Genomic DNA, 11,929 nt, shown 5'->3' on the forward strand with positions numbered 1-11,929 from the left:
TTTAGTTAAGGAGTTATTGATACTTCAAGTGCAAAATGATGATATAAAACCTTGATAAAAGTACACTTTTAAGTACTAATCAATAGTCTCAATAATAGTTGTATAATAACAAAAAAAAATATTTTTTTCCTTTCTTATACAACCTCTTAAGGATAATACTAATAACTATAAAGGTTTTGAATGTCTAGACTTGAACATAGTTGAGACCTTTACTAATCTTGGTTGGTTTCATCATTTATCATAAGATGGAAGTGTCTCATTGTAAACTTCTTCCTTGATGTTAGCAAAATGACATTAAAATGGATAACACGACCAAATTAAACTGCTAATGGTTAGTACTTAATGTTGAAAACAATTCATGAAGAAGTATGCATGTAATGATAAAAAGGTAAATAAAATTAAAAAATAGATTGGAATAGATGATGAAAGAATAATAGTTATAATATTCTATAAACAATGTAGAAATAAAATAGTTGGATCGAATTATGAACTATTGTTAGTCATGATATTTGATGAAGAAATCTATATTTAAAAAGATATATTCCTGATTTTCTTCTTTTTTCTGGCACCTATGACACCTATTCTTATAGAGATGGAAAACGTGTGTGTGTATTATCAGTTATCAATTTTGATTTTTTGGTGCCTTTTCATATAGAAAAGAAGTGGATCAAAAAAATAATCACTAGGGATAACCATCTATCATGATACCTTAAATTCTTCTTAGTGATTGTTAAAAAAAAATTATTGGTAAATATAATTTATTGGCTTATCTTTAATTGTAAGTCCAAGTTAAACACAAATATTAAAACTAGGTTAGTGGGTCACTTCAATAAAATAATAATTTATATTCTTTGATTTTAATCCACTATACCAATTATATAAAAAAATAAAACAAAATAATTTTGATTTACTTGAACTTACACCAAAAAGTCTTGACATATGATCATGACTTTATTTAAAAAAAAAAAACAATTGCTCACAAACCAATTAAAATGATACTTTAATATTGTAATTAGCTTAGGTCATCAATATAAGTCACAATTGTCATATAGCATTTATGTCGTGCCCTTTTAATGTACTAAATATTGATAATCATTAATGATATAATTTTTTATAATTTAATTATCTTTGTGATTTTCTTGTTAGGACATTTCTTATTCATTAAATATGAATAAGTGTCAATTCTATAACTATCTGAATATAATAAAAGTATACCAAACATATATTGACAAAAAAATCCATCCTAATATCATGTTTTTTGTAACTTTTAGGAGTCAATTCCCTGGTCAATGGGTTAATCATAGAAGTGGTATTGATGTTTTTAAATGACATGTGTTGTTTCTAAACTTGTTCTCTAACAACCAAGTACTTCAACTCTATATGCTTTGTACCCTTATAGTACTTACCATTCTTAGATAAGAAAACCACTACAATATTATCATAATATATCTTTAATGGTTTGGCTAATAACACCATGTCCTAAGATAAAATTCACAGCCACAAAGCATGATTTATTATTTTAAAACATGATATAAACTTAACCTCCATTGTAGATGAAGTAATAATTGATTGTTTAGCATTATTCTATGAAATTAGCCCACCAACCAATATAAATATATAACTTGATGTAGATTTTTTAGTATATATATAACCATCAAAGTCTATATATGAGAATCCAATCACTTCAAGATAATTTGATTTTTCTACATGTGAGCATATAATCTTTTATCTCTTATAGATTCCTTATAATCTTCTTTACTATCTCCCAATGTTCAATTCCTAGGTTATTTTAGTATCTACCTAACATTCTCATTGCAAAACTAATATTTGGTCTCTACAATCTTAAACATATATCAAACTCTTAACAACATACTGGTTTCCAGATCAAGATCATGCTCTTTAGGATGAAATGTGTATTTTTTGTAATGTTTATCATACTAGAATTTCTTCATATGTTCTTGTTCCAAGTCATTCTTTTAGCACTAATTTTTTTTTAATTAATCATGTTTCAAAGTAAGAGCATCATTAGTTGAACAAAGTTGCATGTTATATATTTCCAAAACTCAATCAATATAACCTTTCCAAGCAATCCTTGAGATTAATCTCTAAATATTTCTATACCAATGACATAGGATGCTTGATCTATATCAACCATCTTAAAGTTTTTATCATGATAATATTTGATTTTATACATCAAACCAAAATCACTAATAGCTAGCAAAATATCATTCACATATAGGACTAAAAAGATAAACTTGCTCCTATTGAACTTTAGATATATACAATTGTCAATAATATTTTCTTTCAATTCAAAAGAAATAATGATATCATTAAATTTAATAAACTATTGCTTGGAAGCTTGTTTAAATCCATAAATAGATTTTTATTTTATTTGCAAGCCATATGTTCATTTCCTTTTTTTATAAAACCCTTAGGTTATTTCGTGTATATATCTTTATTTAAATTCTCATTCAGAACAGTATTTTTCATAACCATTTAATGCAACTCTAAATCATAATGAGCTATAATTGACATAATAATTCCAAGGAATCTTTTATAGAAACTAGAGAGAGTTTTCTTATAATTAATGTTTTCTTTTTAAGTAAAACTTTTAGTAATAAGTCTCATTTTATATCGTTTGATATTGCCCTTTACATCATGTTTTGTCTTAAAAACTCATTTACAATCAATTTTCTTGTATTTATTATGAAATTGATGAGATACCAGACACCATTCTCATCCATTGATTTTTACTCTTTATCCATGGCATTGATCCATCTTTTAGAATCATCATGTTTTTATTGTGAAAATATAATAAAATATTTTTTAATCCTAATCTAAAATTTAGATTTTGATAGATACACCATATAATCATATGAAATAACATGTCTTTTTTTTTTCAAACCTTTATAGAATTCCTAGTTGTCGTGGTTTTATAATATTTCAATGGTGATATTTTCTTGGAGTGGTATGACATTCTCATTATGTTGTTCAATTTCCTTAATTTGTTAAGTACTCCACGGACTAATAATATGTTTAAGAATAACAATATATGAAGAAGATAAAGATAAGGGTATTTACTTTTACTTATTTAAGATTTAGCTTTCATAATGTATCACTCCTACTAATTTTACCATTTTTCAAGATTCTAGCATTTATGAATTCAACTATCCTTGTACTATGGTTTGGACAATAAAATTAATACATGTTAGACTTATTTGAATAACCAATAAAATATTCATATATTTTTATTGGATCTAACTTCTTTTCATATGGGTTGTGCAACCCTAAAAATTTAAATGTCTTAAACTAGGTTTCCTACTAGTCTACTCAAAAGGAGTTAATGGAATCACTTTATTATGAACTCTATTTAAGATTTATATTGTAGTATTTAATTTTTCTCTCCACAAAGAATCAGGTACTTAGAGGTAACTCATCATACTTCTAATTGTGTCCATTAGAGTATAATTATATTTTTTAGCAACTTCATTCTATTATGGTGTCCTTAACATTGTATATTATGCACAAATACCTTGCTTTTCTAGGAACTTGGTAAATAGACCATGGTTTTGTCTTCACTTATCATATTTACTATAATACTCATCATCTCTTTTTATCTAATTATCTCTTAACTTCGGTAATGTGCATCTTAAAGATGTAGTGTAGACAGGAGCGAAGAAATGAGTATTTGTTACAAGGTAAAACCCTCAAAGACCAAAAACATCATAAATATGGAAAGACAACCAAAATATTTAATGTTTATTTATTTATGTCTCTACTTGCCAAATGGTTATTACAAAATTTTATATATAAAAAAACTAGAAAACCCTAATAATGTTGAATAAAAGAAAATAAAAAAGAAAAAAAATATTCCTTTCACATAGGAAAAAAATAAAAATGCATCATAACAAAAAATAAAAAAATAAAAGTGGAAAATATATATTTTCTAAAAGGCTTATGCACTTTTAAGTACTAATCAGAAAGAACTCTTCCTTGAGTTTAGTCTTTATGCATCAGTCTCATTGGGTTGGAAAGAACTCTTCCTTGAGTTTAGTTTTCGGTTAAAAAATATCCTTTATCAAGAACATTATTTTGTATATGAATCACCCCATTATGAGTACCTAACACATCATCTTTGTTCGAGTTATCCTATCATGGATCCCTAACACAATACTTTTATGTCGGCTATCTCATTGTGGGTCCCACCACCAGGATTTTGAATAACATCAATTGATGTTGACAAAAATGACACACTGATTTCTAAAGATCTTTTTCTCAAGGAGAAACCTATTTATCCCTTCCTATATAAGCACATTATATTCTATAACCTTTTTTATTCATGATTATTCTGCAACACAAAAATAATTGTCAATGATCATTGGGCTCTGATACCAACTAACACAGACATTTACAACACAAGAAAAACAACATGCATAAGAACAAGAACATAGAATTATGCAAAAATATGATCACACAAAAACACTAATTCAAAATTTTATTACTGGATATTTTGTTTTCAAGTATTGTCCATCTCTAAAAGGTTTACAACTCCTTAAATAAACTTAAAAACAATATAAAAAACTAGGAAACTTGAAAATAAAGTAAAAGCAATAAAAAATATAAACAAAGTTGAAAAAAATATTTAAAGAGCTATGAACCAAATAGAAAAATAAAATCCCAAACCAATTTGGGAAATATAGAAAATCATAAATACTAACTTTTAGGTATTATTGAAAAACCTTCTCTCAATCATTGAATTTTTGCAAGATTTTATCCCCATAGAAAATGAGGCCTTTAACACTCCTGCACTTGGGAGAAGACATTCACCTTTTAGTCGTGTCAATGATCTAACACTCAGATCACAATTTGTCTTCATTGTAAAATTGCATGTTAGGAAAAAAATATCCTACATGAGGATGTTAACATCTTTAGACTTTTCATATATTAGATAGTCATAACCATGATATGACATATCATCTATGAAAGTAATATAGTGTTTTTCTCTTGTAAAACTTGAAATAAAAAGTAGTCGATGAATGTTTGTATGAATAAGTTCAAAAAACTTATTGTTTCCTATGGTCATTTTTGTACATGTTTCATTTGCTTTTGTTTAATTCAATCCACACATAAGTCAAAATAAGTGAAATCAATTTTTTCCCCTAAAACTTCATTCTTAGCTAATCTCTCAATCCTTTTCCTAGAAAAATATCCCAAATGTTTATGCCATAAAATATAAGATTTTTTTATTTATTCAACCATGCTTGAAATCAACATTATAATTAAGGGCCATTAAAGATTGTGTAAACTCATAATTTAAAGATTTTTATATAAGTCATCATATAGTGTGCCAAAACCAACTATACTTAAATCAAACATCAATTTGATTTTACCACGACTGCACAAAGCTGGATATTCAACAATATCTAATTTATATAAAAACATGAAATTCCTAGAAACATAAGGTAAATATAAAATGTCTTTAAGACCCATGTAATGACTAGTCTAAAAGGGTAAACAATAGGTTTCAACAATTATCACTTCCACTTTGGAATGGTCCATATACAAACAAATCTTTCACTTTTATTTGGTTTACATCTTGCAAGAAATCAATATATTGTGTTAGTCATACAAGTCATAACACCATAATCAATGCACTAAGTATTAAAATGAACCTTAATAAGATTTGATTAACAAACAAAATAAAAGTTATTACCTTTTTTTTTAAACTAAGCTATGCATTTATTGTCCTTCTTTACATGTCCTTTCTTACTATAAAAATAATATTTTATAGTAAAAAAACTTTAATGCTTCTAATTAAACTTTTCAGATGCATTTCCTTTCTTTGACAGCATTGATTTTCCATTCCATTTCTTCTTACTAACTTTTTGAGTTATCATTAATGCCAAATATTATCCATCTTTGTTTCAATCATACTTTCTCTTGAATGCACATGTTAGTTAGTTTAATTATGATCTATTAATCCTTAATGGTGTTGAAGTGAATTTTAAATGGTCCAAATTAAGAATGAAGTGAATTTAGAATGAACTGAATTAGAAACCTATCACTTATATAAAGCATTCAACTTTGCATCTTTATTTGTCTATCCATAATATGTTGTTGAACTCCTCTGGTACTATCATACTTAACACTAGTTGATCCTATAAAAGAAATGCATACTAGTGACTTGTTAGTTGATTTGAAAGATTTTGAATTAAAAAATTCCTAATCATTTTTCATTTGTTGTTGAGATGTTTTGATGTTGTTTGCTATAATCATCTTCGTGAACACCAAACCAAGCTTGTATGACCTCCCATGTGCTTTCTTTTCAAATACTTGTTTATTAGTGCTGTTAGTTGTAATTGCTTAGGGTTTATCCGTCCAAAATACATATTCCAAACCAATACCTTTAATGTTTTAGACTTGCTCATACCATTTAAAGAAAATTGTTCCATTAATAATTGAAATACTCAAAGCTTATGAATGGTATACAATGAAAATTAAGACTAAAACTTAAAAAACATGTCTATAACATAGAATTTTATAATTCTGAATTGATGGACTATCCATGTCACCTTCAGGCAAAAACCTTAATGCATACAATGACCACTTTATAGATACAGAAACATTAATCACCTTAATAATATAATTGCAACGCGCAAGGGCTCGGGTTGAGAGTTAAAGGTTTTTTTTTTGTCTGGTTTAGGGTGTGTCTGTTTACGTGGCCACATAATTCTTTTTATAAATTTTAAAAATTAATTTTACTTCAAATTAATTTATTTTGATGTTAAAAATAATTTTTTTAAAACATAAAATTATTTTAATATATTATCAAGTAAAAAGAATTTTGAAAATCACTATTATCATTATGTACTATATTAGAACAATGAAAGAAAAAAAAGTTAAACCAAACTCACCAAAAAAAATCCTAATAATAATTTTTATTGTTATTAAAATGATGATAATAATTGACGATTGAGATTATATATTTTATAGAATCACTAAAAAAATTACTTAGTGCTACTTAGAGAGCTTTAAACTATTCTACATGTGTTAAGATATCACATTTAATTCTTAATTTTTTTTGTTTTGATATACTTTAACAAAAGAGGATAGATAGATGATAGATGCATACTCAATGGTTTCTTATCAAACAATTTGGTTCAATGGAGCATCAAAATTGTCCCCTTTGCATCTTTTGTTAGATCAAGTAATTTTTTTTTTCGAGGAGGTATATTATGAGCCAATTCAAACGGCAATCCCCGGTTATAAAAATAGAAATGTATGATAAATCATAAAAATATAATCTGGTAATTTATTTAAATATTGCGCTGGAGCCGATCGCTTGCCATGCATGAGTTTCAACTTGGGCTTAGATTATTAGATAGAAAACCCTCCCTCGCTTTCCAAGTTTCAAACCTAGAGGAAGAAAACTAACCCTCCAATAATTCAAATTTATTACACCACCACCACCACCGCCACCGCCACCTAGCTCCCGCCACCTCTTCCCACCACCTCTTCCCACCACCAAACCCAAACACACATCTTTCCGTCTTTTTTGAATTAAAACTTCACTTGTTGTTATTAGTATTACTACTATAATTATTATTAGTGCCTTTTACCTCTCCTCCCTCCTGCAACAAAAAAAACGCAACACCATCCTTAACCAAACCCAAAAACCAAAAAAAAAAAAAAACACAACTTCATCTCTGTTCTAATAATCAGTAACTATGTCACAACTTACAACAGGAGGGACTGATTTTAGCTTACCAGATGAGATCTTAGCAGTGATACCAATGGACCCATATGATCAATTGGATCTAGCACGGAAGATTACTTCCATGGCAATTGCATCCCGCGTCTCCTATTTGGAATCCGAAACGGGTCGGATGAAGCAGAGGATGTTCGACAAGGATCGGATTATTTTTGAGCTTCAAGAGAAATTAGGTCACTTGCAACGTGTCTGCCAGGAATCTGAGTCTAAATTGCGTCACGCACTTCATGAAAATGTGAGTAGAGGTGGTCTTCATAAGGCTTAAGTGAGAGAAAGTTTGTGACCTTTTTTGTTGTTGGGTTTTGGCTATTTAGTTTTACACACACACACACACACACACACACACACACACATTTTTTAACTGAATTTGATGGTGGGTTTTTGTATTTTGTTGGGGAAGGAAGATAAAAGATTGATTTCTTTTTTCTTTTTCCGTTTTTTGGTTTTGAATTTGTTGGGGGAAAAGAAAGGAACAGAATCGCTATATATATATATGGGGTATTTTGTTTAATTTGATTGATTTTTTATATGGGTTTTAGAAAATAAATGGTGGGCTTTTTGTTTTATTGGGAAGGGAATAGACTTTTTTTTTCTTCTAATCTTATTTGGTGATTATTAGTATTTGTTGTTAACAGAATTGAATCTGATCATTGTTTTGATATTAAATGAAGGTGAAACTTTCAAAGGAAAAGGATTCATTGGCAATGACTGCAAAGAAACTTGGACGTGATTTGGCAAAGGTGAGATTCTAGACTTCTAGTTATTCAAAATGCTTGTATTTTTTTCTTCCTGTTTTGCTTACATGGGTCGTCTCTGTTTAGGATTCTGTTAACATCTTACACCTAAATACAGCAACAAAAATATCTGTTTGCTGATTAGCCTTGTTTCATCTTTGTTAAAGAATGTCATTTTGTACAATTAGTCTAGGGTGTTGCTTATGATGTTTGACATTTGCCGAAAGGAACTATTAAAACGTTTTGAGTATTGGCAGTTGGAGATGTTTAAGAGGCAACTGATGCAGTCACTGAGTGACGATAATTCATCGGTAAGATGCCACATTTATCTATTATTGGTCATTTGTTCCATAATTCAAGTTAATAATGATTATTTATATGTAGAGTTTGTTTTTGGAAATTCAAGAGATGCTGATTAGTTGTATTATTTAGCAGCAAGCTGAAACTGTGGATATTGGCACCTGTGATCAATCAGTTCCTAGAGCCTATTCCGAAAAAGGTACTATTAACCTGGCTTGATAAAGTTTGTTTCTACTGCGTAAACTTTTTGAAATAAAACCATGACGTATACTAACTGTTTTCTCCCTTTTAAAGGAAATTACCAATTTTCTTATCTCCACACTTTCTTGCTTTGTAGATGAGGCGATGAATGACAATGTGGCCCACCATAATTTCAATGGATCTACAGATATGGGAAACACTGATGAGGGTATTGGACTGCGCTTCTTTTATTATTATTTTTTTTTAATATATATGGTTATGTTTTTTCTAGAATAGATCCCTTCATCTGTTATGCTACCCTGTGTTAAAGAGTATTTATTTTGAGTGGTTTAAGTAGGGTTCTGTTTCCCTTTGTGCATTCATTTTTAGCTGCTTTTCAAACATAAACAATAAACAATAGACTGCATTTATTTAAGTAGTAAAGTAGCATTTTACTACAACATCATCTAGCATAATAAGAGTCGCAAATGAGAATCTGCACAAATCATTCCAATTGAAAATGTACAGCTATAACTTTTGATATTGATGATGTAATGTGTTAATGCGTCATCATTCGGAGGGAAAGGTCATGTTCAAGCCTTAAAAATATAGTGAAACCTGTGGTTATTGGATTTTTATCTTAATTCTCAAAAACTGAGTATAAAGAAAGTTGCTCTTTGTATTCAGCTCTACCCTTTTATCTTAAAATGTTAATTTTACTGAAACAAGCCTCTTGAAAGTTGCTCTTTGTATTCCGCTCTACCCTTTTATCTTAAAATGTTAATTTTACTGAAACAAGCCTCTTGCTGCCTGTTGTATAATTTTCCCCATTCTATTGTGGGAGATTTTGTGATTTCTTCAATCGCTAAATGGTTACCACAATATGCATCTTTAAGTATATTTATATCCTATAGCAGACCTTTTCTATGTGTATTATATAGTTATTATTTTATTTTTTGAGCATTGGTTGATTGATGTTAAACAGGCTAGCTTTTATGAAATCTGGTGATTTCTTGTGATTACGTGAGGTTATTACTGAATGATAATATTACTGCTAAGAGGGCTAACTGTACATGTTATTCATGAATTATAAGCTGATTGTTTGGTCTAACAGCTCCAAGGCATGCTGGGCAAAGATATTCTATCACTCCATATATTACACCACAACTTACTCCATCCGGAACCCCAAAAATTATTTCTACTAGTGCATCTCCTAAAGGTTATTCTGCTGCTGGATCTCCTCAGAAAACCTCAGGTGCAACATCTCCTACAAAGCCTCAATATGATGGACGAGCTTCCCTTTCTTCATGGTACCCATCAAGCCAGCAATCATCAGCAGCAAATTCTCCTCCCCGGGGATGTCCAATTCCAGGTGTATATCTTGTATGATTTCAAATTTTCATATATCAATATCAGACCATTTGCAACACATCTGTTTGTTTGCTGCTATTGCTTGTTAGTCTAGTCTCCTCTTACAGTTTACCAAGCAAGTATCTGTTCTGGTGCTCATTCTGTTGTGTTATTTGTTGACTGATGTCTATGGAATCTTACAATCCTATCACAATTTAATATAACATTTTCTCATCTGACATTATTCGATTTTATAATGGAATTTTCTTTAGGGCGTGCCCCACGTGTGGATGGAAAGGAGTTCTTTCGTCAGGCCAGGTTAGTCTAGTATTTTGATTGTATCAAGTATTCAAATTTATAGCTCTATTATTTGTGTTCTTCTATCACTGATTTGGTTACATTTGTAATTTAGGAGTCGCCTATCATATGAACAGTTCAGTGCATTTCTGGCTAACATCAAGAAACTAAATGGTCAAGAGCAAACTCGAGAGGTTGCATTGAATTCTTCAATTTACAAAATATATTGATGCAATTGAATGTTTCATACTTCATTTGTTGATAGGAGTTAACATGTTTTTGTATATTATCTTTCAGGAAACTTTAAGGAAAGCAGAAGAGATATTTGGGACAGATAACAAAGATCTTTATTTTTCATTCCGAGGATTGCTTAATCGCAACATACACTAGGCCTCAAGCTGTCATGTAGCTAGCAAGGTTCTAGATAGAAATCAGGTATGCATGTTCCTAGTCTTCAGTCTGTGTGTCAGAGGTGGGGTGGTATGTGGGGGTAAGTTTCTGTTCTGGTTTATAGAGGAAATGATTTTGCCAATATCCCTGGATGAAACCTTTAAGGGCTATCTCTCTTTCTCATCTAGGTCTTTGAATGGTGTTGATCTGAACAGTGACTCAAACTGAATCTATTTGGAATGTATTCTTATTTCCAATATGTTTGCATGCTTGCACATGAACTTTCATTGGCTTGAAGCAGCCTTGCTGAAATAGACCTTTTGTTTTTGTAGTTTATCAGTAATGACTATGTTTGTGTAATATAATATCACTGATTTCAAATATTTATCATCTTAACAAAGCTTTGAACAGGTTCTATTCTAACTCAACTGACAGCCATGCTTTGTAGGTCGGGGATCAGAGTCGTTCCCATCTTCTATGAGGATTGCTTTGGCATAAATTCTCCAGGGCATATGATTTGTCGGAAAATAATTACCTGTTTATTTTTAGCAACTAGAATGGTTAGGCATATTCTGTGTAAATAATCGGAGTTTTTTGCATGGCTGCCTTACCAGAAGTGCTTGCTGAAATTACCTTCGCAAGATTTTGATTTATTTACTTGCATATGAGAGGTAATTTTCTTCAGTGTGGCATTATCCATCACTCCTCACCTCATCTCTCTCTTTCTTCAGTGTGGCATTATCCATCACTCACCTCATCTCTCCCTCCCTCCGTCCCTCCCTAACTGTTAAGCTCTTCGAGTTCAACGGCAACCTGCAATAAATCAATCAAGAAGGGTATTTGAAGTTATATCTTGAATTGTGAATTGTTGAAGCAGCGGATGTTATCGGGCACTCTTAATGAGAAC

General features: G+C 30.0%; 1 protein-coding gene and 1 long non-coding RNA gene across 7 annotated transcripts; one reads left to right on the forward strand and one right to left on the reverse strand.

The window, feature by feature from the left end:
* Positions 1–7,338: 7,338 nt before the first annotated feature.
* On the forward strand, positions 7,339–11,706 carry LOC105115854 (uncharacterized protein At4g15545-like). Of its 6 annotated transcripts, none has more exons than XR_840401.1 (11): positions 7,339–8,006; positions 8,443–8,511; positions 8,763–8,816; positions 8,938–9,004; positions 9,143–9,214; positions 10,100–10,357; positions 10,608–10,653; positions 10,748–10,826; positions 10,930–11,067; positions 11,211–11,263; positions 11,471–11,706. XR_840401.1 is itself a non-coding variant. In XM_011012901.1 (11 exons), the coding sequence occupies exons 2-10, from the start codon at positions 7,728–7,730 to the stop codon at positions 11,020–11,022; spliced, it is 1,017 nt and encodes a 338-aa protein (XP_011011203.1). In that variant the 5' UTR covers positions 7,339–7,534; positions 7,712–7,727; the 3' UTR covers positions 11,023–11,067; positions 11,458–11,706. The 6 variants fall into 6 exon arrangements, 5 of the variants coding, with proteins under 5 accessions (XP_011011203.1, XP_011011204.1, XP_011011206.1 ...); XM_011012901.1 differs by lacking the exon at positions 11,211–11,263 and having other exon boundaries at positions 7,339–7,534; positions 7,712–8,006; positions 11,458–11,706; XM_011012902.1 differs by lacking the exon at positions 11,211–11,263 and having other exon boundaries at positions 11,434–11,706.
* Positions 9,357–10,093, reverse strand: LOC105115853 (uncharacterized). The gene is made up of 2 exons (XR_840400.1): positions 9,786–10,093; positions 9,357–9,715 (listed from the first exon to the last, which is right to left on the reverse strand). It is a non-coding gene; the product is annotated as an uncharacterized LOC105115853 (long non-coding RNA).
* Positions 11,707–11,929: the final 223 nt, after the last annotated feature.

The sequence above is a fragment of the Populus euphratica genome, unplaced genomic scaffold (assembly GCF_000495115.2).
Source record: "Populus euphratica unplaced genomic scaffold, PopEup_1.0 scaffold783.1, whole genome shotgun sequence".
Taxonomy (NCBI): Eukaryota; Viridiplantae; Streptophyta; class Magnoliopsida; order Malpighiales; family Salicaceae; genus Populus; species Populus euphratica.

Bases quoted from the DNA above. Each gene is read 5' to 3' on its own strand.
- LOC105115854 (XM_011012902.1), top strand. From the start codon at position 7,728: ATGTCACAACTTACAACAGGAGGGACTGATTTTAGCTTACCAGATGAG. The intron at 8,007-8,442 runs GTGAGTAGAGGT...TATTAAATGAAG, and splicing joins GTCACGCACTTCATGAAAAT to GTGAAACTTTCAAAGGAAAA. The intron at 10,358-10,607 runs GTGTATATCTTG...AATTTTCTTTAG, and splicing joins CCGGGGATGTCCAATTCCAG to GGCGTGCCCCACGTGTGGAT.